This window comes from Trichechus manatus, unplaced genomic scaffold (genome assembly GCF_000243295.1).
Source record: "Trichechus manatus latirostris isolate Lorelei unplaced genomic scaffold, TriManLat1.0 scaffold00006, whole genome shotgun sequence".
Classification (NCBI taxonomy): Eukaryota; Metazoa; Chordata; class Mammalia; order Sirenia; family Trichechidae; genus Trichechus; species Trichechus manatus.
Genome location: NW_004443942.1, coordinates 25497366 through 25523125, shown reverse-complemented (window position 1 = coordinate 25523125; position 25760 = coordinate 25497366). Strand labels below are relative to the sequence as shown.

At 53.6% G+C, this 25760-nt stretch overlaps 1 protein-coding gene across 1 annotated transcript in view; it reads left to right on the top strand.

The window, feature by feature from the left end:
- ABTB2 (ankyrin repeat and BTB domain containing 2) overlaps positions 1-23946 on the top strand; it is a 197375-nt gene extending 173429 nt beyond the window's left edge. Inside the window, exons 6-17 of the mRNA XM_004369782.2 lie at positions 4113-4202; positions 4728-4829; positions 6839-6935; positions 7440-7575; positions 11439-11668; positions 13110-13288; positions 13704-13809; positions 14243-14345; positions 15416-15506; positions 21364-21432; positions 22099-22212; positions 23693-23946. Coding sequence (XP_004369839.1) covers positions 4113-4202; positions 4728-4829; positions 6839-6935; positions 7440-7575; positions 11439-11668; positions 13110-13288; positions 13704-13809; positions 14243-14345; positions 15416-15506; positions 21364-21432; positions 22099-22212; positions 23693-23890 — 1515 coding nt within the window. The 3' untranslated portion in view covers positions 23891-23946. The remainder of the gene's footprint in view (positions 1-4112; positions 4203-4727; positions 4830-6838; positions 6936-7439; positions 7576-11438; positions 11669-13109; positions 13289-13703; positions 13810-14242; positions 14346-15415; positions 15507-21363; positions 21433-22098; positions 22213-23692) is intronic.
- Positions 23947-25760: the final 1814 nt, after the last annotated feature.

Genomic DNA, 25760 nt, shown 5'->3' with positions numbered 1-25760 from the left:
TCCCCTGCTGGGAGGCTGGAGACTGCTCTGGGTGGTACAGGGCTGGGAATAAACCAAGAGTCAGCTTGAAAACTGCTATGGATAATCATCGCTGACACTTGCATTAGAACAGACTGCCTGCTACTGTGTGCCAGGCACTGTGCTAGGCTGTGGGATCCAGCAGTGAGCAGTGCCCATAGAAACCCCTGCCTTCATGGAGCTGACATTTTAAGGAGGAGGGGGAGACAAATAATAAGAAACGTAAACACGTAACACATAGAGCATGTTAGTGAAAAGTGGAAAGGAGTATAGGAGGTGTTGGAGGTGGTTTGCAATTTTTGGTAGAATTTCACTTGGGTTTTTTGTTTGTTTTGGTTGTGTTATTTTTGCCGTGAATAGCTAACATTTATGTAGCACTTACTGTGTTCCAGGCATTGTTTCTAAGTACTTCAGTGTTCCAGGCACTGTGCTAAGTACTTCACATGAATTAATTCAATTAATCCTGACAGCAGCCGTATGATATAGATACTATTATCCTCCCCATTTTATAGATGAGGAAACTGAGGTACAGAGAGGTTGTGACTTACCTAAAGCCACACAGCTAATAAGAGGCAAAGCTGGAATTAGAAGAATCCAAACAATCTGACTCCAGGCTTTTAACTACTAAGGAATATTCCAAAATATGTTTGACACTATTTTGGAGCACTTACTGTATACATAGGAGTAGTGTCCTCCCACAGAGAAGCATGGGGAAAGTTAAATGACAGTCGAAGGGTTAAATAATGCTTTCAGATGAGATGACAGCACAGTGCAGGGTGTGATGAGGTGTCAGCGAACCACGTGGCCAGGGCAGACTCTGACCAGCAAGGGCAGGACTAGCCAGGAAGGCTCCCTATTGAGGGAGTTTGAGCCAAGCCAAGTGGGCAGGACTGGGGATGGGGAAGGCTTTCCAGGGAAACGGGATGATGGGGGCAAGAGCATGGGGGTGGAGCAGTCAGGGATATGCTGGGACTGGGAAGGGGGAGACCATGGGCTAAAGGGGGGCTTTCACAGGGCAGCAGAGATGGGGCGGGCAGGCAGGTAGCCTCTAGAGGCCTCTGTCGGTGTAGGCTTGAGGACCTTGCAGTAGCGCTCATCCTGGTGGGGTCTTCGTCCCCTTCAGCAGAGCAGTGGGGAAGCCCGTAGACTTTCACTTCAACAGACTGAGGTTTTTGTCCACCACGAGGTAACGTGGCATCTTGAGCAAGTTATTCTACCTCCCTGAGCCTCAGGCTCCTCACCTCTAGAACTGGGGATGATAGTACCTGCCACATCGGGGTATTGTGAGAATTTTGCATCTTGCACAAGCAAATGTTCAAGAAATATTAATTCTGATTTTTGTTGTCAATATGATGATTATCAGGAGCTCTGGTAGTGCAATGGTTAAGCGGTCAGCGGCAAACCAAAAGATCGGCAGTTCAAACCCACCAGCAGCTCCATGGGAGAAAAGACCTGACAGTCTGCTCCTGTAAAGATGACAGCCTAGAAAACCCTATGGGACAGTTCTAGTCTGTCACATGGCTTTGCTAAGAGTCGACTCGACAGCACCTAGTAACAACAACGTGACGATGATTACTATTCCTGAAATCTGTCGATTGGCCTCTTTTTATTTAGCCTCCTTATGTGTCTCAGACCCTGGTGGCGCAGTGGGTAAGTGCTACAGCTGCTAACCAAAAGGTCAGCAGTTCGAATCCACCAGGTGCTCCTGAGAAACTCTACGGGGCAGTTCTACTCTGTCCTATACAGTCGCTATGAGTCAGCATTGACTCGATGGCAGTGGGTTTGGTTTTGTTTTGGTTTTATGTGTCTCAGGTGGGCATGGGACAACACAAAAATGTAGTTTCTCCTGACAGGACTTAACAGCCTATTTTAAACTCCAATTGTGTACAGATGTGTGGAGAAAACACAAGTCAAGTATGTGCAGAGAGGGATAAAGCTGAGCCAAGTTTTCACTCTCTTGCAGTTGGCTTTTCTCTAAATATTCTATCCTGTTTGTTCCCTAAGCCTTGGTATTTATAGAACGATCTGTGGGTAAATAGTCCTCTCAACCCATGATTAATCTCAGGCCATTTCTTTATCTCTGGGCACGAGGCAAGGATTTATGAGGTAAGGAGATCTTGTCTACACACAAATAACTTAATAAATATCATCGCAGGGCTCCAGACAGCTGCGTGCGGGCTCCAGCTGTGGATAACGCTTTCCACTGCTGCCTTTGCTATTACTGGCCACAGAGAATCATCCTCGGCCAGGAAGACAGCCCCATTAACCTCCCACCTAACTCAGAGTGATGAGGCCTAAGCTCTTGGAGGAGTTCTGAGCTGCTCAGTAGCACAAGATGTTAAAGTCAAAGACTTCTTAAAGCCTAGGCTTCACAAGTCAGGTAGATATGGTTCCAGCCTTCATTCCAACCCTTGCTAGCTGGTTGAGCTTGGGCAAGTTAATTCGCCTCTCTGATCCTCCTCTGTAAAATGGAGATGATAATGTTGCTAGCTGCCGTCGAGCCAGCTCTAACTCACGGAGAACTCATGTACAACAGAACAAAACACTGCCTGGACCTGTGTCATCCTCACAATCGCAGAATGTTCAAGTCCATTGTTGCTGCCTCACCGAGGGTCTCCCTCGCCCTCACTGGCCCTCTACTTCACCAAACATGAATTCCCCTAGCAATTGATCCCTCCTGATTGTGTCCAAAGCAAGTGAGTCAGACAGTGTTCTGTTGTGACCCATAAGCTTTTCCTTTCTTTTTTATAATGTATTTTACTTTTGTTGTTGTTGAGAATATACACAGCAGAACATACATCCAATCCAACAGTTTCTCATGTAAAATTCAATGGCATTGATTGCATTCTTCGAGTTGTGCAACCATTCTCACCCTCCTTTTGTAAGGTTTTCAATGGCTAATTTTCAGAAGCAGATCACCAGGCCTTTCCTCCTAGTCTGTCTTAGTCTGGAAACTTTACTGAAACCTGTCCACCATGGATGACCCTGCTGGTATTTGAAATACTAATGGCATAGCCTTCAGCATCACAGCAACATGCAAGCCACCACAGTACGACAAACTGACCAATGGGTGGTAGGGGGATAATAATAGAGCCTCCTTAATAGGGATGTTGTGGTGACTGAAGGAGATAATGCATGTACATAATCACTGAACACAGTGCAGGGCCTGGGGATGTGGCAGTATAACGTAGTAGCAATAATATCGTTCATGTTGTTGTTATTTCAATTATCTAGCTCTTAATTGAGATAAGCTTACTCTGTATTAAGTACTTTATGCGTATTAACTCAGAATCTTTTCAACAACCCGATGATGTAGACAGGAGCCCTGATGGCACAGTGGTTAAGTGTTCAGCTGCTAACCGAAAGGTTGGCGCTGTGAACCCGCCAGCCACTCTGTGGGAGAAAGATGTGGCAGTCTGCTTCCATAAAGATTGTTGTTGTTGTCGTGTGCCATCAAGTCACTTCCAACCCATAGCGACCCTATCGGGTGGAGTAGAACTGCCCGATATGGTTTCCAAGTCTTTATGGAAGCAGACTGCCACATCTTTTCTCCCACGGAGCAGCTGGTGGGTTTGAACTGCTGACCTTTTGGTTAGCAGCCGAGCTCTTAAACAATATGCCACGAGGGCTCCTTCCGTAAAGATTACAGCCTTGGAAACCCTATGGGGCGGTACTACTCTATCCTGTAGGGTCGCTATGAATCAAAATTAACCCGAAGGCAGTGGGGTTTTATGAGGTAGATACTGTTGTCCCGAATTTAAAGATGAAGAAACTGAGGCACAGAGAGGTAAAGGAACTTGTACAAAGTGGCAGAACTGGCCCTGGAGTCTGGCAGCAGAGCCTGTGCTCTGCACCACTCTCTTGTCTGCCCTGCAGAGCTTGTGGCAATGTCCCCAGAGCTACCCTTTGGGGGTCCCTTGTCCAGTGGACGTAGGAAGGGCAGGCTGGTCGAGCACAAGGCCCAGGAGAGCTCAGGATGAGTATCCAGGGCAAGCAGGAGGCTCAGATCTGTGGTTTTGGGGTAGAGGCCTGTGGAGTACATGTCGTCATGTTCTGTTCGCAGACAATTGAGTGTCTGCCTTTGGTTCATGCAGGGCATGACGCCATTGATGTATGCCTGTGCCGCTGGGGATGAAGCGATGGTCCAGATGCTAATTGATGCTGGAGCAAACCTCGACATCCAAGTGAGTCAGCCCCAAAGAGCTGCCCCTGAGCTCCTCGCCCAGCATGAGAACACCCTGAGGCCTCCATCAACCATGCAATGATTTGGACAACTGGGTAGATGTGTCTCAGAGGGCTGGAAAGACAAGATGTGCGGGGATCACAGTTAGCAAAGTGGATTTTCCTCAAGATTTGGACTTCAGCTGAGTAGGAGAATGGCCACAATTCTGTTTCTTTAGCACCTTTCCCTTTTTACCAACCTGATACCCAGCCATCCCTACCATCCCCAATACTTAGTCTAGCTTTGCCTCCCTCTGAGGCTTCCTCTCTGCCATCTCTTGCCGAGGGCAGACATCACCAGTTGAACATCTACTCCTTTTGAGCTTTCTCCATGCAGTGCTTCAGGCAGCCATTACCAATCAATTATAAGGGCTACTTAAGTTGAATCCTATTCACCAGCCCTGCAGGGTGATCTCCCAGCTCAGGTGCCTGTATCATCCCTCCAGGAATGTTACCAGGATACACTGATAATTTGTGGCATTTTCCAGGTTCCAAGCAACTCTCCCAGGCACCCGTCTGTCCACCCCGACAGCCGGCACTGGACCTCGCTGACATTTGCTGTGCTTCATGGACACATCTCTGTGGTCCAGGTGAGCTCCTGCCAGGTCTGCAGCTTATCCCCAGCTGCCAGGTGGGCTGGGCTCCAAGTATAGCCTCTGCTTCACCTGAGTGAGCAGCTGCCTCAAAACAGAGGTACAAGAGGCCATGCTTAAGGCCTGGCTCACCTGGTGAACAGGACAGAGACCCATCTGGTTTGCTTCCAGGAAAGGCATTTACTGTAAGGATACATGTGAAATTTCAGGAAACAGGGCCCAGGTCACTCAAGGCCTCCTCCCTGCACGCCCTCCTGGCATCTCAGTTAGTGTCAAGCATGCTGGAATCTCTGTGAGTGTGCTTAGTTTCCTCACCAATAACAATCTTTCTGACCCATCAGCTTTTTCTGTTCCCTCATAAATTCCACCACAGTGCTGGCCCTATATCATGGCATCCTTCTGATTCCTTCCGCCTCCCCATTTCCTAGTTCCTGAGAACCCTGTCAAGCTCAGGGTTATTGTTGCCCACCTTGGCCCAGGTAGCTGTGGCTGGCATGAGACTGGGGGGTGGGGGTGGTTCAGGCTCAGGAAGTGGGAGCTGTGGGCAGAGTGGTTTCCCACACCAGCAGGGCCACCAGCTGTGCCACCACTCGACTCCAGGTTCCCTTGCTCCTCAGGGTCACTGGGGTCTACAGGATTGCATGCCACTCTTTCCTAGGAGTTCATATAACGCCTTTACTGTCCGCTAGATCATGAGTTCTGTGAGGGCAAGGGACCATGTCTGGTTTATTCATGGCTGTCAGCCCAGCCCTGGCACATAGTAGGGACGCAGTGAATGATGGTTACCCACTTTGCTGCCACATCCTACCTGCTTTTCCATTAATGTCCGACCAAGGGTTGAGTGTTCGGGACCTGAGCAAAATTCCAGCCTCAACCCAGGCAGTCTGGAGGACTGTGCCCTGGGCTTGTCTGGACTGGTGCCCAGTTTCACTCAATGGGCAGCCTCCTGCCTCAGCACTGACACAGGCTGCAGTGCCAGAACTAGGCTCTGGCCGACAGCAGTCTCCAGGCAGATGGCTGCCCTCCCCTGCTCCACAACTAACAGCAGCAGAGGCTGAGAGATCCCAAGCCCTGTCTGCTCAAGCTGGACTCCTCACACCTGGTTTCCAGGTGAGGGGCAGGCTAGTGGTTTCCCTAAAGTGCCAGCCACAGACTCTGAGGAGGGTTGGTCTCCAGAAGCCTGAGAAGGGTGGAAGCCTCTCCCTTCCAGAGCAGCCAGGCAGGAAAGGTGAGATGGGAGCTGAAAGTCACCTGCTGGATTAATTGGAAACACCACCCCCGCCCCAAGGCAAAGCCAGGCCTGGTCCAGCTGGAACTGCTTGGTATCTGTTAACCCTGCCCCATCTGTCCGCTGGAGAGGCCTGTACTTGCAGGAATGGAGAAAGGTCACCTGGTGTCCTGTGCAGCAGGGTTCTGGCCCTGGCCCCAGCACTTCCAAGCCTTAGGTAGCTTGCTGAACCTCTCCAAAGTGAACCCTAAAAGCCACTGTTATTGAGCCCCTACAGTGTGTTAAGCCCTGTTTCATTTAATACCCAATGATATTGCAAGGCAGACCTCTCTTCCCATTTTACAGATGAGGAAGACTGGGGCCTACCCCCGGTCACTCAGTGGTTGGTGGCCAACATTTGTACCCAGAGCTCACTGACTCTGATGCCTATGCTTTCCCCATTACCTCTGCTACCTCCCAGAGCCTCAGTTTCCCTCTGTAGATTGGGAATGACAGTTCTTAAGACAGCCATTGCAGCTATTTCATAGGAAAGCGTTTGAAAGAGAGAAATAGCTCAGTGGTCCTCACAGCTTAGGAGACTGGTCAAAGGCCACAAGGGTGGAGGTGAAGATCCCAGAAGCTTTGAGCCCTGGAGGTAACGTGGAGTTCTAGGGTCCCAGCTCCTCGGCTCTCTGGATGAGCCCTGTGTTGGTTGCATGCTTGGAGAGACCAAGAGGCCCTCTCCCCTGATGCCCCCTGCCATGCTGAGTGGTGTCCTCTTCCTCTGTGCCCCTGGCAGTTGCTGCTGGATGCTGGTGCCCACGTGGAGGGCTCAGCAGTGAACAGCGGGGAGGACAGCTATGCAGAGACACCCCTGCAGCTAGCCTCCGCGGCTGGTAGGTACACCACTGCCCTGCCCGCCAATGGTCTCCAGTTGCTATAAAGCTCTATCTGACCCCTCCCTGTGGTGCTGCCACTGTTGCCGCTACAGGATTGGTTGAGCCTGTAGCTGGACATCGGCTGCATACACAGACCCCTGTAGGGAGCTTTGAAACCTCTCCTCCTGGGCCAGTAGGGGGCTTCCCCTCACCCCATTCATCCATGTTTCTGCCAAGCTTGGTGCATAGACAAGACCAAACAGAGAGAAGGGAGAGACTAGAGCAGAAAGGGCCTTCTCTCTGGAGGCCAAGGGGAGGGGGCCACAGTGGCTGGACACAACCAGCCTTCTTCCTCCCAGCTCCCTCCTGAGGTCACCCCTCCTTCACCCCCCCAAAATGCAAATGAGCATGGGGTTTATTTAGTCCCAACCTTCAGAGTTTGGAAACTCCCTCTTGCTTCCCTTTCAGCATCTCTGTCAGCCACCTCTCATTCCCCTTGGCCCCACCCACTTTGTCTTTCAGGGAACTATGAGCTGGTCAGCTTGTTGCTGAGCCGAGGTGCTGACCCCCTGCTCAGCATGCTCGAAGCCAATGGCATGGCCTCCTCCCTCCATGAGGATATGAACTGCTTCAGCCACTCAGCCGCCCATGGCCACAGGTACCCACAATGGTGTTCCTGCCCTGTGTGGTGTCAGGGGCCGGGGGAGAGGCTCCACTTCCCAGCCAGGAGTGGAAGAGCTAGACCTGGAGATCTTTCCAGAGATAGGGGCCTGTGTACAAATCAACCAGAAAGATGCAGGTCCCCAACCAGCAGGGGGCCTGAGATTGTGGAGGCCTGGAGACGTTGGGTGGGTGGTTGGCTGGATGGGTGCATGGGTGGGTGGGTGAGTGAGTGAGTGGTTGGTTGGTTGGTTGATTGGCTGGATGGCTGACTGGCTGGTTGATTGGCTGGCTGGCTGACTGGCTGGTTGGTTGGCTGGCTGGCTGGCTGGCTGGCTGGCTGGCTGGCTGGCTGGCTGACTGACTGGCTGGCTGGTTGGTTAGTTCAATGATCAAATCTGTGATTATTGATTTTACCTGGTCCTAATATGGCACCATCATTCATTTAGTAAGTTATTTAGTCAGCAGTTAATAAACACCTGTTATGGGACAGATACATCACACTAGAGGTCCTGAAGAGGTACAGCCCCTTTCTTGAGGGAGCCCACGGCCTAGAAGGGGAGACATGCGTCTACTGACAGTTTCAATCTATGATGAAGGAGGGCTCCCCGGAGGAGGTGGTGCTTGGACAGGGCCTTAAAGGGGAATAGGTTTGACCAGACAATGGAGTGGGGCAGGTGTTTCAGGGAGAGAGGAGAGGCTGTGCAAGAGTGCAGAGGTGGATGACAAGTGTGCCTGGGGGCACAGGGGGGCTTGCTGTGGTTACCCTCAAACCAAGCCCACTTCTCCTCGCTCCCAGAGAGAAGCAGCCGAGTCCTCCGTTGCTGGGGCCATGGTTCCCTTGGTAGCGATCTTGGGAATTCTCCATATTCCTGTTTGGAATTTTTCTACCCTTTCTCTTCGGGGTGATGGCGGAGTGGAGGAGAGGCAGCATGGCAGAGAATTAGGGAGCAAAGTCCTGGTCCATGAAAGACCCTAGGCCCTTGTTCCTCCAGGCGGCCGAAGTAGACCCAGGTGACCACTGGGGGAAACCGCTCCTAAGCAGCAGAGCGGAGGAGAAGACAAGGACGGGTCTAAGGCTGTTTCTCACCTGTGGAGGCGGGGCTCGGGAGGAGCTGCAGTGGAGACACACAGAGAGAGGCTCTCCAGGCTTAAAGGAGAACAAACAGGTTCCCCTGGTCTCCCCCGGGATCTGTGCAGAGCTAGCTCAGCTGCTGGTCATAAGCAAAATAGGCCTGGCTCCTCCTAGCCGTGCTCCAAGCCTGGAGCCACACTGACCGGGCCTCGGGTTCCCCAGGACCACAAGGACTGTTGAGGGACATGAGTTCTTGCTAAGTTCCTCAGTGGCTGGTTGTTGCCAGTGGTGCCCTGAGGAGGGGCAGAGGGAAAGGCCACAGTGGAAAAGCCTCTTGTTTCCCACACTCCTGCTCCAGCTGAATACAGAGGTGGTTTCTAAAAATAAGCTGTTTCCTCAGAGACCTGTGCAGAAGCCCGGGGCCAGAGCTTATCCTCCCAGGCCATGTTCTAACTTGGCTTTCCTTCTGTGTCTGGCTCAGGCTGTCCCTAGCTGTGTCTGCATTGCTCCAACAGAATGGCACGTCCTTGAGGCTCTGGCAGAGGAAAATGCAGAACATAGAGCTAGACAGAATCTTCTCAGGGATCTAATCCAGAGACAGCAAATGCCACCATTGCCCCATCCCACACCCTTGGCAGACATCACGCATCAATCTCCGCACTCTCCCAGTAACTGAGCTGTGGTGTCAGAGTCCTTAAGAGTACACTGGCACTGCCTACAAGATGAAACTGATTTATCTTCCTTGATCTGGCCATCCTTCCATTTCCTAGATCTGGACAGTGGTGCTTAGTGAAGCCCCACATTGGTCCCAGGCAGACCTAGGACTGTTGCCTGGGTCTCTGATGCCCAGGGCAGGCCCTCCCATTTTCCCCGTGAGACTCTCTGCTCTGCAGCTGCCCAGGGCCTGCCTCAGGACCACGCCCCTCCCCATGCTTGGCGCTCCTGGGACTTCCACACAGCATATGGCCCTACCATGAAGAGGGTCCTGGCAGTTCTGCTGTAAACCACGACCCGCTCCCAGAGAGGATGGCGGGCCTTGCTCTGTGGGGGCCAGGCCTTCCCGGTGGGTGTGACGGGCAGCAGAGGGTGAAGCCAGAGCCATTGAGCAGCACTGGGGGCAAAGGGAAGTGAGAGAAGAGGTTACTAGAAGGCAGAAGAGGGGCTGGAGACAAAGGGCAGACAGGAGCCCACGTGCAGCCCCTGCACACCCAGTCGTGTGTGCCTCCTGTGGCTCCTCCCCAGAAGCTCCTCTGTACCTTCTGCCACCCAGTAGCCCTACCCCCATGTCCATCTGCCTAAGTCAGCCTCAGACTTGGGGGCCATCTTACATGCCATTGCCTCTCGGCCTCCTTACCCCATCAGCACCCTGGGTTTATCCCCGTGGGGCCTCATCACCCTGCTTGGAATTGTCTGTCCATCTACCTCTCTCTCTCTGGAGCTGAGGCTCTGGGGCAGGGACTGTGTCCATTTCCCCACCACAGCCTAGTGTCTGGAACAAACTAAGAGCTCTGCGCTCTGTAAGCACAACAAACGAGCACATAAACTGATGGGGAGGAGCTGGTGTCAGCTGGCCCATTGTGATGACCTGGGCCATGAGCTTGGCTACACGGCCCAGCCAGGCCTCCCTCACAGGCAGTGGTGTGGGGGGAGATGGAGCAGGGGGCACAGTTGGCTCAGCACCCAGGGTGACCTTGGGCCTGCCTGTAACCACAACCATCTCAGAGCCCCAGGCCTTGGGGTGTGACAGAGCCAGCCTGGGGCTTGGAGCCAGTCCTGGGTTTGAGTCTGCAGGCCAGCCAGCCAGTGGGACCTTGGGCAAGATGTCCCTATCACCTGTGAATGTGATGCTGAGGGGGTCTCTCCAAGGGCTAATGGGACATGCAAGTGGGAACATGCTCTGTCAAGCGTGCAGTTCTATGCAGTCCTCATCCTCACTAATGGAAGAGGAAAAAAGTAGCATTTACTAAGTATGTCTTGGAGCCCAGGTAGTGCAGTGGTTAATAGCTACAGCCACTAACCAAAAGGTCAGCAGTTCGAATCCATCAGCCACTCCTTGGAAACCTTATGAGGTAGTTCTACTCTGTCCTGTAGGGTCGCTATGAGTCAGAATCGACTCCACAGCAATGGGTTTTATTTTTTTCTGTTTGTTTTAAGCATATCTTGTTTCAGACACTGTCATTGTTGTTAGTTGTCATCAAGTCAATTCCAACTCATGACGACCCCATGTGTACAGAGTAAAAACTGCTCCGTAGGATTTTCAAGAAGCAGATCACCAGACCTGTCTTCCATGGTGCCTCCGAGTGGTTTGAACTGCCAACCTTTCAGCTAATAGTTGAGTGTTTAACTGTTGCGCCACCCAGGACTCTCAGACACTTCACATGCATAAAAGGGCCACATTAGGAGGAACTGCTGTGGGTGTGGCCCTGCAGTTAATGCCTTTGCATTAGCCTCACATTAACCCGGGAGGTGATGCTGAAGCTCTGCAGCTGCCAATGAGGCTGCAGTCAGAGCTCAGAGAGGTCAGATACCTGTCTGAGGTCACACAGCCAAAGCCTGGGATTTCTTGGCAAGACTAGGATGCTGAAGGAAAGGTCTCCTGCACCTGGCCTTGTCTTGCCCAAAGGTCTGGGATGGGGCTGCTGGGAGCCCCGGCCTGGTCTACCCGTGTGGGAAGACCACCAGCCCTTGGAGTGATAGCCTGCTGTGGGGGCACTGTGAGGCAGCTCCGTGGGCCCCACCCATCGTGGGGACCTCTGGCCTCACCCTCCTTCCACCCTGGCCCACAGGAATGTCCTGAGGAAGCTCCTAACACAGCCGCAGCAGGCCAAAGCGGATGTGCTGTCCCTGGAAGAGATCTTGGCCGAAGGTGTGGAGGAGAGCGACGCGTCGAGCCAGGGCAGTGGCAGCGAGGGGCCTGTGCGGCTGAGCCGAACCCGCACAAAGGCCCTGCAGGAGGCCATGTACTACAGCGCTGAGCATGGCTACGTGGACATCACCATGGAGCTGAGGGCACTGGGTGAGGCCACACAGCCCAACTCCCCCTATACACACTGAGCTGCTCTTCAGCAGGTCCAAAGAGGGCCAGGGCCACACAGGCCAAAGGGAGGCCGAGTGCAGGGCAGTGGCTCGGCCAATCCAGGCCTCAAGTCTGACGCCCTGGCTGGGTGCACTTGCAGGAGATGCCCTGAGCCTCAGGCAGTATCAACAGTGAGGTCATCTCCTAGCCCTCTGTCCTCAGTCTGTCCGCCGTCTCTGGTCAGTGTCATGGCATTCATAGGGATTCATAGCACCGTGAGTCACCACGTCTTTTCTGGTCAACTAGATGCTTTCCTGTTGTTTGACTGGCCTCTCTCTCCTTGGGTCTGGAAGTCTATATACTTTTCTTGTCCTCCTGGGAGTCTAGTCAGACAGACAGACAGACTTGGGTCAGATCCCAGCTGCAAGTCACATAATTGCTGAGTCTCAATTCCCTCATCTCTCCGATGGGTTTGGTGGTGATGATACTTAGGAAGAATGTGACGATGTCACGTAAAGCACAGAGCATAGGGCCTGGCTCACTGTGAGTCCTCAGTGTGTGAGAGCTACGTTGTTATTATCAGGGGGCCACAACACAAAAACCCCCAGGGCTAGGCCAAGAGAGCAGGAGGTCACAGAGGGAGTCAGCCTCAGTGTTCTTTGCCATAAAATGGGGACATTACAACCACCTACAGCCAGTGACATGGATGCTAACAACCACCTCTGCTGCGGTGCCCCTGGGGAATGCCATTCATTGCTTCTTTAATCCACAATGAGGCTGAGGGGGTAAGAAGATCTAATTGCCAGGAGTATTACTAGTTTTTAGTCATGGACTTTGCAACGCACTTTAAACTACCCAAAGTCCCCACTGACACACTTGGGGAAGTGGTAAGCAGTAATTATACCCACTGGTGTGGACTAGCCTGCCCATGAGCTGGGTGCAGGGAAAGCCCTTCTGGAATGGGGCTCGTTTCAGACTTCAGGCCAGGGTGGGGGCCGTGTGTCCTGCATATTTCCTGGGCATCTGTGTCTACCTGGCCATCTCTCCAGAATGAACAGGTCCTGCCCAGCAAAGAATTCCAGGGCCCAACAGGCAGTGGGACTAGTGTGAGCACTGGGCCCCTTGAAAGCCCGCAGGCTCAGCTGTATGTGTTCAGAGCTGGGGTTCCCTGAGCTTGGGCTGAAGCTATCCATCCCCCTCGTCTAATTAGAATGGAAGGTCCCCTCTGCCCTGTCAGCGAAGCCTGAGAGAGTGACTTGAAGCTCTCTCCACATGCCACACTGAGAGGGCGCCCAGTGTGCAGGAAGGCAGCTTGAGGGTGGATGGGTGTGGCAGAGACTGGGGCATCGAGCGCTAAAGGGGTCGGCATGGTGTGGGCAGGGTGTGTCCTTGCGGGGAGCGCTCTGCAGGGTGACTAACTGCCTGTCCATCCTGGGCCCAGGTGTTCCCTGGAAGCTGCATGTCTGGATTGAGTCTCTGAGGACCTCCTTCTCACAGTCACGGTACTCCGTGGTGCAGAGCCTCCTGCGGGACTTCAGCTCCATCAAAGAGGAGGAGTACAACGAGGAGCTGGTGACCGAGGGCCTGCAGCTCATGTTCGACATCCTCAAGACCAGCAAAGTGAGTGCCAACCAGCAGCTCCCCTGCCGGCCCCAGAGCCACAGCCCTGACTCAGACCCGGACTGACACGTAGATGACACACAAGCAGTTAGACACATGGACACCCATACACAGACACACACAGACGCGTGGACATCCCCCATATACAGACAGACGCCCACCCTCAATACCAGACTTGACTGCCTGGCTGCAGAGGGCAGAGACCTTGGGTTTGTGGGGCTGGAGCCCAGCCAGAAAGCCATTTTGGGGACTCAGTTAAGAAGGAGCTGGCATTTCTTGCCAAGCTAGATCCAGGAGGAGCAAAGGACGGCAGCTGCCCTAATCCTGGCCTGACTTGTGAGACGACATATCTGCAGCTGTGAACTGACAGCCACAGGGGGCGGGCTAACGGCCTTCTCTGCCCGTTCCCCCACAGAACGACTCTGTCATCCAGCAGCTGGCCGCCATCTTCACGCACTGCTATGGCAGCAGCCCCATCCCCAGCATCCCTGAGATCCGGAAGACCCTGCCCGCCAGACTAGGTGAGGGTGCCGTCCAGCCTGCCCCCTTCTCTCCTCAGCCCCCTCCCCACACAGACTTCCTGGTTTTGCTCCCTATTCTCTCTTCCTTTTTCTCCTATTTTTGTCCTCCTTTCCCATTTCCAAATGCGAAAGCCCTCGCCTCAGTTTCTCTTTTTTCCCTTTGTACTGCACACCCTCTGGTGACACGATGGTTAAGCGCTCAACTGCTAACTGATAAGTCGGTGGTTGGAACCCACTAGCAGCTCTGCGGGAGAAAAGACTCAGTGATCTGCTCCTGCAAAGATTACAGGAAACCCTATGGGGCAGTTTTACTCTGTCTTATAGGGTTGCTATGAGTGAGAACCCCACACCCACACCCCTCTCAGCCAGCTTATAAAGGACTCGTGACTGAATCTTCAGTCATTTTACATCCTTTTCTTCCCGTTTTGTACAGATCCTCACTTTCTGAACAACAAGGAGATGTCGGATGTGACCTTCCTAGTGGAAGGAAAGCTGTTTTACGCACACAAAGTCCTGCTGGTGACAGCGTCCAACAGGTAAGCAGCCTTGGATAACAAAATCCCAACCCCTGGAGTCGTGAGCCCTTATCTGTTGCTGGTAAGATTGTAAAATGGTGCAGTGCTGTGGAAAACAGTTTGGTGGTTCCTCAAAAAGTTAAACATAGAATTACCACATGACCCAGCAATTCCACTCCTCAGTATACGCCGCAAAGAATTGAAAGCAGGGACTCAGACACATGTACATCAACGTTCATTACAGCATTAGTCACAATGGCGAAAAGGTGAAAACAAACCAGGTGTCCATTAACAGAACAATGGATAAACAAAATGTGGTGTGTCCATACAACAGAATATTACTCAGCCATAAAGAGAAAGGAAGACCTGATAAATGCTACAACATGGGTGAACTTTGAAAACATTGTGCTGAGTGAAAAAAAGTCAATCACAAAAGGAAAAATAGGATATGATTCCACATATATGAAATATCTAGAATATGCAAATGTATAGAGACCAAAGTTGATTCGTGGTTACCAGGAGGGACAGGGGGAGTCATTGCCTAGGGGCCACTGAGTTTCTGTTAAGGGCAATGGAAAAATTTGGATACCAGGTGATAGACTTGCTGGAGAAGAGCAGCAGGCTGGAGCTGAGAGCAACCCCTGCAGCCCCTACCCCTCAGCCTGTGATCATATCAACAGAGCCCCCACCATCCCCACAGGAGGACATTAAGCAGAATTGACACAGGGGAGACGTAGGAATGGGACCTAGCGTTCTCAATGACAAGCACTGAGGTTTTATTCGTTCTGGTCTAGTTATTGCTTTTGATTGTTAGACGACAAATATTCTGGAAGTAGGAGTCAGTTTTCCATACACAGGCATCATGGTCACGCATGTGGAGGGCAGCCAGGAAGAGACTAGGCTTGGCCCAGCTGTCAGCCCAGGGTGATGTAAAATGTCCTTCTGCGAGAATTATTTTGGGAGCATGGCAGTAATTTTTAAATGCACCATCTCCCAGTCACCAGTCCGGGGACGGATGGGGCCTTCACAGCCACAGTGATGGAATGGAAGTCACACTCAGCACCTGCTTTGTCCTGTCTCCTCCGCTCCAGGTTTAAGACCCTGATGACCAATAAATCAGAGCAAGATGGCGACAGCAGCAAGACCATTGAGATCAGCGACATGAAGTACCACATTTTCCAGGTGTGTGACTCTCGGGTGTGCAGCACCCTTCTAGGAGCGAGTCTCCCACTGGGAGCCCCACCCTTGCCTGTGTCTATCTGGGTTTGGGAGCAGGTTGGAGGCAGTGGGGAGACAGCTTTGAGTTGGTCATAATCTTCCCTCCACCCCCAACGCCCTCTGTGTCTTTGCTGAATAGTGATCAAGTTAGAGTGTCCAGGGTTTTCCCTGTGCAAAGCCAGCCTTCCTGATGTGGGATGATAGCTTCAGATCTGTCTCATTGGTCCTGAGCTCTAGTAACTGAACAGAGCGGTCCAGACGGCAACAGCAGGTCTCCAGGCTGTGGGATGGACTCGGGGCTGCAGAGTGGAGCCTTAGGGGCTGGGACTGAGGCCATGGGGCCGCTAGTAGGTGGTCCTGGACCTCACCTTGCCCAGGAGAGGTTGTGATCTAGTGGGAACATCACAGAATCTAGAGTCTCACAGAGGCCCAAGAACCATCTTCTAAGATGCCATCGTTCCCCTCTCATGCTCTCTGTAGTTATTTATTTAGCAAATATTTATCGGGTACCTCTTATATTCCAGGCATAGTGATGGGTACTGTGGAGGGGAAAAAAAATACAGTTGCCATCAAGTTGATTCCAACTCATGGCAACCCCGTGTGTGTCAGAATAGAACTGTGCTCCACAGAGTTTTCAATGGCTGATTTTTCAGAAGATCACCAGGCCTTTCTTCAGAGGCACCTCTGGGGGGACTTGAATCTCTTAACTTTTCAGTTAGCAGCCAAGCGCGTTAACCATACACACCACCTAGGACTCTGGGTGATAAAGAGACAGCAGTGAATAGGACAAGGACCTTGCCTTTGAGGAGACAGGACCATGACATAGTGTGTTGTGGAGGGGAGGAGGACGGGGGGCTATGAGAGCCAAGGAGAGGGGCCTCTAACCCAGATGTAGGGAGACAAGGGAAGCTTCCTGGAGGAAGTGACAGCTAAGCTGAGATCTCAGGGTGTAGGAGGAGTTAGCCAGGTAAAGGGAACAGCACATGTAAAGCTCCAGAAGCCAGAGACCATACATGTTCAAGAAACGCCCTCCAGTCTAGTCTGGGCAAACATTCAGAAGAACAACCAGTACGCAACTGGAACTACTGAGACTTAAGCAGCGGAAGGACAACATCATCATCATCACTAAAACTGGCTTAGCCAGGCTTGGTCCAAGGTGCTTTACAACTATTATTCATTTAATCCTCACAGCACAATCCTAGGATGTGAAGGCGCCCTGGTGGCACAATGGCTAAGCACTCAACTGCTAACCGGAAGCTTGGTGGTTCAAATCCACCAGCAGCTCCGCGGGAGAAAAGACCCAGCGTTCTGCTCCCTCCTGTAAAGATTACAACCTAGGAAACCCTGTGGGGCAGTTCTACCCTGTCCTGTCTGGTCACTATGAGTCATAATTGACTCAGCGGCACACAATAACAACGTATGTAGATGAGGAAACAGAGACACAAGAGAAGTTGAGTAATTTGCCCAAGGTCACGCAGCTAGGAACTGATCCAGGATTCAAATCCAGAATGTATGCAGTAGTAGAGTTTGCATTTAGAAAGCTCAATCTGGAGAGAGAGGAGGGATTGGAGGGGGCATGACTGGAGCCAGGGGGCCAGTTAGGAGACTGTTGAGCAGTGCAGCTGAGTGATGATGGTAACCTGGACCAGGTCGTGCCAGTGGGATGGGAGGACGCCAGCCAGGTAGAGTGGAGGTGACTGATGGGGCGGGGGTGTGAGGCCCAGGTTCTGGTGTAGGCAACAGGGAGGCTGGTGGTACCTCCCCTTCCCTCTTCCCCCACCCTTCGATCAAAATTCACAGGGAGCAGGGAAGCTCTCAAATCTTGTTTGGCTAAGAAGGGAAAAGTCCAGGTGAGATGGAGCATGAGGTGGGGTCAGACTCAGATGTGGGAGGCAGGTCCAAGAAGAGTGGCAGGGATTGGCAGAGAGTGGGGAGTGAGTGCATCTGTGTGGATGTGGGGTGACCACTGACCCAAGAGAGAAAGGGCCCAGCTGCCCATCAGGGGCAGTTCATCAGCTGGGTCAGGGGGTGGATATCCTGGCCAAAAACAGGGTTACAGCCCCTTGATGACTTTCAGGGCTGTTGGGGGGCATAAATGGGTGACAGCTCTGACATCCATAGCATGTTAGTGCCTCCCTGCCCCCTGGGCCACCCACCAAGTCGGGCCGACTGTGCAGACCTGGCCCAGGGCTCCGGCCTTGCCCTGTGTGTCCTCTGACTACAGAAATCTGCTGTTATCTGGGAGCCTCACTTCACATGGAATCCCTGGACATCGGCTCCCCTTGGAGGGTTCAGCCTCAGGCCACCCTCCAGGGCCAGGGCTCCCTAAGAGGGCTGAAAAGTTTCAGAGCAGCCCCCAAGCACCTTGTTGGCCCACACAGCACTGAAAGGGAGTGTAGTATCAAACCAGCCCAGGACAATGTCAGCTTCCTGCCCTGGTCAGTCCAGGTCCGTTCCTAGCCACGCAGGGCTGGGGCACTGGGCACGGGCCTCTTCTCTCTCTCATCCACATTTACCCAGGGCCAGGTCAGGGGGCACCAGTCCCTTCTGTTTCTTAGATCCAATAATCTGTCGGAACCACTCACAATCTGCAGGGAAAGGCCTGTCTTTAATCCAGAAGGAAAAAGGATACAAACAGGAAGGACGAGGTCCAAGAGGGGCTTCAGCAGAGCTTCAGTGTCCCCAGGGGACGTGCTTACACGCCACAGAGCAGGAAGTTCTCTCACTCTCCAACTCCAAGGCTCCAGTAAGCCGCCCTCTTCCAAGGCCTTTATTGGCCTAAGCACGGGCCTCCTGAGGCTTAGTCACCATCGGCCCCCAGCTGATCCCACTCACTGGCCTCAGGTGTGGCCCTGCACTCAGGAACCAGGACTGAAAGGCTGAATTAGTTACCGCAAGGAGGTTCCACGTGTCTCAGGGAGGAAGGGAGGGGGTCATTATTGTCCTTGTTTTCTGAGGAGGAAACAGACCCCGAGATCCAGAGCAGCACTGTCCCAAAGAAAGATGATGTGAGGCACACATGTCATTTTAAATTTTCTAGTGGCCACGTTAAAAAAGTAAAAGAGCTGAAATTAATTTTAATAGTGTATTTTGTTTAACCCAAGATGCCAAAATATTATCATTTCCACATGTAATCAATATAAAAACGAGATATTTTACATTCTTTTTTTCATACTGAGTGCCCAAAATCCAGCATGTGAGTGACACAGCACGGCTCAGTGCAGAGCAGCCACAGTTCACACGTCAAAGGCCACGTGAGGCGAGTGGCGGTTGTATTGGGCAGTGCAGGTCTAGAGGCTTGCCAAGGTCACCTTCGATGAAACCCAGTCCTTTGGGGGAAGAGGGGGTAGCCCAGGGGCCCTGCCATGCCACACTGGTTTGCTCAGACCCCAGGCCTGTCCCTGCAGTCCCTCATGCCTTCCCTGTAGTCTTAGTTCCTGGTGTCCTATGCAGGGCAGAAGAAAACCCCATGCCCTCTCCAGCTGGTCCTGCCTGAGGCCTTCCCTTTCCTCGAGCTGCTGCCCCAAAGGCTGGCTACTCTGGGAGGTAGATGGCTGCAGCTTACCTGGGGCAGCTAGGCCTTGCAAAGTGAATTCACCCTTGCCTGCCTGCCTCCCTCCCTAAATGAGGCTCCAAGCAAGTGATCCTGGTCTGACGTCTGTGGTGGTTGTTTGCCATTGAGTAGATTCTGACTCATAGCGACCCTATAGGACAGAATAGAACTGCCCCATAGGGTTTCCAAGTCTGTAATCTTTACAGGAGCAGATTACCAGGTCTTTTATCCCGTGGAGCCTCTGGTGGGTTCCAACCGCCGACTTTTCGGTGAGCAGCCCAGCGCTTAACCATTGTACCACCAGGGCTCCTCAGGGAGGCACTGCAGATGGCTAGGGCTTGCCAAACCTGCTCCCCAGATGCAATGGGAGGCTGCCTCCCAGACCAGGAAGGAGAGCTGCGGGCTGCCACCACCATTTCCCTGGCCCAGGCCCCTGGGCTCCCTTCTACCCAGGGGCTGCTCCGAGACCATCCCTCAGCAGACTCCTGGGAGATCTGACCACCCCACTCCCAACCCTGGTGAGGGGCATTCCAGGCCCACATCTGTGCCTCTGCCCTGTCTGACTCCAGGGCTCCTGCTGCTGCTATCCAGAGCACCCACTTGATGCCCAGTACAGGGCAGGAAGGGCCAAGGTGTGGGCCCCACCAGAGGCACTTCCTACCTGCAGCGACAGACGGAGGCTCATATAAGCTCCGAGTCCCTGGGTGGCACAAATGGCTAATCGCTTGGACTACTAACCAACAAGTTGGTGGTTCACATCCATCCAGAGATGCTTTGGAAGAAAGGCCTGGCGATCTGCTTCCAAAAGGTGGCAGCCTCGAAAACCCTATGGAGCAGTTCTACTCTGCACACATGGGGTTGCCATGGGTCAGAATTGACTCGACAGCAACTGGTTTGTTTTGTTTTATACAAGCTCCAGCAGCGGCTGCAGAAGGACTGTGAGTGTCTCCATCTCCTTTGCGGGGAGCAGCTGAGTTGGCCAGGACACTCGAGGGCTTTCTGGAGTAGGAACCCCATTTATTGGTGGAGAAGCTGTTCCCTTGTCTCCCAGGGAGCGGCCTGGGCCTTGCAGGAGCTGTAGCTGCCCTGGCCTCCTCCTCCCCTAGGCCCTCTGTGCCTCCTCCAGCTGGAGGGAGGGCCTGGCTCCAACACAGCCCTGCTGTGCCTGTTGGAGCCACGTTTTCGAGCACCATTGCCAGCTCCTTGCTGGGGCTGTTTCTTTAGCCAACCAGAGAGAACTGCTTTTATTTTTCCAACTGGGAACCTTACTAGGCTCCAATGTATGGCAGCGTGTACGTAACTTAGGCCTCAGCCGCGCTCAATTTAGTTCCCCCTGCCAGAGCACCTTGCTTGAGATCCCAGGCCCCGAGCTCCTGAGAGCCCCAGGTTCATCTGGGCCAGTCAGCAAGGTGGTTTCGGGCCGCAGGGGCAGTTTTGGGCTTGGGCTCCACGCTTGCCTTCTAAGGGGGCAGAGCCCAGCATGGTGTCAGGATCATGGCTCTCTCTTCCTCCACATCAGAGCCTGGAGCAGATAGGAGAAGTCGGGGCCGGGCGTCCGGGGAGAACCAGTGAGGCAGCCGTCCTCAAAGACCCACCCCTCCTGGCCCCATGCTGAGAATTTAGGTAAAAAAGTGCCATGAGCAGTGTGGTGCCTGGTGTAATGCAGGAGCACCAGCGTGAGCGGTCAGGGGCTCATGTGATTTGCACCAAGGGGTCTTCTTTCCCTGGACCTCAGCTTCCCCATCTGTGAATAGTGTCTTTTCTCCTGGGCTCATGAGGGTTGTTAAACACCAAACCAAACTCACTGCCATCATTGATTCTGACTCATGATGGCCCCATATGTAACAGAGTAGAGCTGCTCTAGAGGGTTTTCTTGGCTATAATCTTTACAGAAGCAGATCACCAGGACTTTCTTCTACAGCATGGCTGGGTGGGTTCAAACCACCAACTTTTAGATTAGCAGGGAAGTACAAACCGTTTTCGACACCCAGAGGCCTCTGGGATTGTTAGGAGGATCAAAATGAAAGCACCCTGAAAGGAAGCTTGTCGTGTGCTTTTTACACGCAGGGAGATGGGAGAGGGGACCCTGGAGCTGACTTCCAGATGTGGCATTTGAGGGAAAGTCTCAGCCTGAGCACGATAGAGTAGGGGTGCAAGCCAGTGTTGAGTGGGGGGTCTGCAGATGTCAGCATGCTGAGGGGTGGGAAGGCCAGGTGAGGACTCCGTGCTAGGGTCCGCCTGGCATTCACGGGCCTCTTCCTGCTGCAGATGATGATGCAATACCTGTACTACGGGGGAACAGAGTCCATGGACATCCCCACGGCTGACATCCTGGAGGTGAGCATCTGGCTCAGGGTTCACTTGGCACTGGGAAGGGAGAGGAGCAGGGAGCCCCCCTCAGATGTCCACATCCCCCCTTTACTCTGCACCCATGTCTCTCCAGCCCTAGACAACGGCCAGGCTTCTCCCCCGCTCTCAGACATGCAGCGTTTGGAGGGACAAGGGCAGGCAGAAGCATGGCCTCTGCAGGGCTGCATGGCTCCCAGCCAGGTCCTTTCTCTTCATCTGGCAGGAAGGGCAGTTCTGAGAGACCAGGGCGTGATGTACATCAGTGAGCCGCGGCCTCCTGGACCACTCCCAGGGGATCAGAGATGGATGCCCCAGTGGGGACGGCCAGGCCCAAGAGGATCAGAATGGGGCTGGGCTCCCCCCTTCCCTGCATAAAGCATGGCCCCGCTTCCATCTGGGTGACTCTCTCAACTGGCCATACATCCCAGCCAGCATCTGTCACCATCCTGTGTCCCCTCAAATGCCCCACATGCCTAGAGCAAAAGGAAGTGAGCCAGCGTCTCTCCCTCCTGGGCTTGACCACCAAGTGGGCTGGTTCCTGGTGTGGTTGGAGGAAGCAGGGCCCGAGGCCCCCTGAGGCGTTCTGTTCCACAATGCCCGGCCGAGGCCCATCCGTGGGCCCAGCACCCAAGGCCCTTTGCCTCCTTCCCGCAGCTGCTGTCCGCGGCCAGCCTGTTCCAGCTTGATGCCCTGCAGCGGCACTGCGAGATCCTGTGCTCCCAGACTATCAGCGTGGAGAGTGCTGTGAGCACCTACAAGTATGCCAAGGTGAGGCCGCGGGTGTTTCCCACTGGGCCTGGGACCCCTCGCGGGCGCTCTGAGAGGCTGAGAAAGTGCAGGTGGCCAGCTGGCTTTGAGAAGAAGTGTGGGCTGAGGAAGGGCTGGGAGCTCCTGTGGCAGCTCAGGAATGGGGCTCTGGAGCTGGGTAGATCCCGGTTCACACTCCCTCTCTGCCACCTCGGCCATGGGACCTTGGGTGAGAGCACCTGAGCCTCCCTGAGTCAAATCAGTTCCACAGCCACAAACACCTGATCTTCTCCCCACACCGCCCCGCTCAGTCTTCCCCATCTCAGCCATTGGCACTGTCATCTGCCCAGTTGCTCAGACTCAGAACTTAGGCATCATATTTGACTTTATTTTCAATCGTCCACATCTAGGCCTCCCACCCTTGCATTGCATCATCAGTCTCTCTGCTGTTCTCCAGCTCCACTGCCCTGCCCTGCTCCAGGCTGCCATCATCCCTTAGATGACTGTTAGCCTGGCCTCCCCACTTGCCAGCTTTGGCCCTGCAATCCAGAATGTTCTTTAAAAGTGCAAAAGACCATTACCCTCCCCTCCATAGACCCTCCACAGGTTTCCACTGCATGCATACTAAATAAAACCCAGCCCCGTGTTGTGCTTCCAGGCCCAGGGTCCTGCTGCACCCCCTCTTTCCTGCCTCCCTCTCGCTTCCCTCACCACACCAGCCTGTGTCCTAGTGCTCAGCACACCCAGCTGGTTCCCACCCCAGGACTCTGGTGAAAACCACTGCCTCTTCCTGCAAAGCTCTGTTCTGAGCTCTTCGCAAGACTAGCTCCTTGCGGGCCCAGTCTCAGCTCGGTGTCACCGGGCCCCCTGCCCACCCTGTCACTCTACCACTTCCCACACTTTTTCCTTCCCAGCACTGATCCCAGGCTGCAGTCACCTGGGGTTAACGTGATTCCTTGGGATCCGTCTGCCTCCCTGTCCTGGAACATCAGCCCCAGGAGAGCATTGCAGAGACCGTGACCTCAGAGCCTGGCACAGAGGGGCACGCAGTGTTAGTCGAGTTAGTTACTGAGCATCTACCACGTGAGAACACGGGTGCTGGGCCTTGTGTGGGCCTGGCCACCCAGCAGGGGTCAGCCCCTGTCCCTGCCCCTAGTGACGGAGCTCCCAATCCAGGGAGGAGGACAGCCGTTCAACAAAGCCATCACCAGTATGACACAGGCAAAATGATGTGGGCCAAGGACAGGACTTCAGTAACGTTTCTGGTGGCCCAGCTGGGGTTTGAGCCTAGATCCATTCAACTGCAAGGAAATCTTAGAGGAGGGATTCAGATAAGGGGAAATCTGCTCAAGATGCAGACAGGGGAACACCTCCTGCTGGGTGAGGCTTAAACCAGGCCTTGGCCCATGGGTAATATCTGGGGGAGAGGGTGGGCCGGGCAGTTTCAGGTGGGACTGTGCTAAGACTGCTGGCCTCAACGGCACCTCTGCCTGCCCCGCAGATCCACAACGCCCCAGAACTGGCCCTGTTCTGCGAAGGCTTCTTCCTCAAGCACATGAAGTCCCTGCTGGAGCAGGACTCCTTCCGGCAGCTCATCTATGGGCGCAGCAGCAAAGTGCAGGGCCTGGACCCGCTGCACGATCTGCAGAACACCCTGGCCGAGCGTGTGCACTCTGTCTACATCACCTCCCGCGTGTGAGGGGGCAGCACATGCAGACCCCTGGGCCCCTGGCTGTGGCTCTGTTTCTAGGCTCCCAGGAAATAGGAAAGCATGCCAAGGCCAGGAGCAGCACAGGTGGGTGCGTCTGGACCAGCTCATAGCTGGGGCCTGTGGATGCGCCTGGGATGGGGGCTCGGCTGGGTGGGAGCTTGTTTTAAGGCCCTCTGGAAGCCAGGCTCATAGGGCTCAGCTCCCTCTCCTTCCCCAGACGCTCGCTCCTCCAGTGGTTGGTCTGCCCTTGGATAGGTAGATGTGCCCTGAACCCACCCACCACCAGGCAGCACCCCCTCAGCCCTTCTGCCCAGAGCTAATCATTTGCTCAACCAACGATGGGCATGGGGTGATGTGGCCAAAGGTGGCCCTTCCCTCCATCCCCCTCTCCTACCCCCCACCCATGTGTGCAGCTTGAGGGCTGCCATACTCTCTCACCCTGGGGGCCCTCCTCCCCTCCTGGAGGCAGGCAGCAATCCTGATCTAACTCTGCTCTAAATCACTTCTGAGCCTGCCCTGCAAGCTGTGTACACACTAGGCCCTCCATAAGCTCAGACTGGTCCCAACTGGGACTCTTGGGGTTATGGGCATCCTTATGAATGTCTAGAATGTCCATTCTCTGTAGGCCCCAGGCCATTTAATTCAAAAGCTGGTATTTTTCTAAATGTCATATGAGAAATGCTGCCCAAATCCCTGGTCTGATTCCTCAAGGCTACCTTTGAAGGCTTCAGATGGGTCTCTAGGGGATCTGGTGCTGCCACACCGAGGGTTACTTTGAGTCCTCCCGTTTTCTCTGGTGTCAGGGCCTATGGTGACCTTTCACAGGGACCATCAACTTGCCGAGCCAGCACCTCCAGAGCTTTCTGCCTGAGCCAAGGAGGGGACAACAGGAGGCATAGCCCAGGGAACTCAGTGGCCTCAGCTTCTGTTGTCGCTGCTGTTTTTAGAGGCCAAAGTAAAGGGGTCGGTTCTGAAACCTCAGGCCTAGACTCAGCCCTAAACATCTTCCCTGGTTGAGTCTCTCAAGCGAAACAGAGCCAAGTAGGGCAAACACTTCTCACTGGGAGCTGTGGGCCTTGGGGGTCTAAAGGACAGGGAGTTGGTGAAAGAGAAGGGCTGGGAGGAAAGGGCCTTCTGCTTGCCCCGCCCTTGTTGCCCCCTCACTTTCTAGTCTGTGGGCCCTTCCAGGGTGGAGACGCATCATCCAACCTGGACACTTGTCCTATTTATGGGCCAGACACTGGGGAGAGTTACGGACAGCTTGTCCTGGTGTAGCCTTCTGCCACTGTCTGGCCATACCTTAGAAACTATTTATTCACCAAAAGCCCTGGGCATTTCAGGAGGTGTCACTTCCATCACCTTGAAAAGCCCCTGGAGGCTTGAAGTCCTGGAAAATATTTTTGACTAGCCACTTGAGCTGGGTGTACAAAGGAACAGGCGTTATTTTATTGCTGTAATATTGTATGATACTTTAACTGTACATTACTGCTGTCATTTATTGTAAATGTACCATGGTGTTATTAACAATAAATACTCATTAACAGTGACCTCAGCCTTGGTGCTTCTGGGAGGGGGTTGCCCAGAGTTCAGAGCTTGGGGTGGGACGCATTTAGGGCCAGGAAGAGAACCCAGAGCTGATTCCAGGGCAGGACTTTGAACCGGTTTGAACAAGTTCAGTCATGGCCCATGAAGCGAAACCAGAACAGACCGAATTTTTACAATTTGGGTGCTCTGGAAAGGTAACCAGAAGGGGAGAAATTATGTACTGAAGCCCCGGAATGGGAGACTTGGAAGAGGTGTAGTGAGCCTTTTCAGGAGCCTGATGTGTGAGATTGGATTACTGGCAGGACAGAGAGCG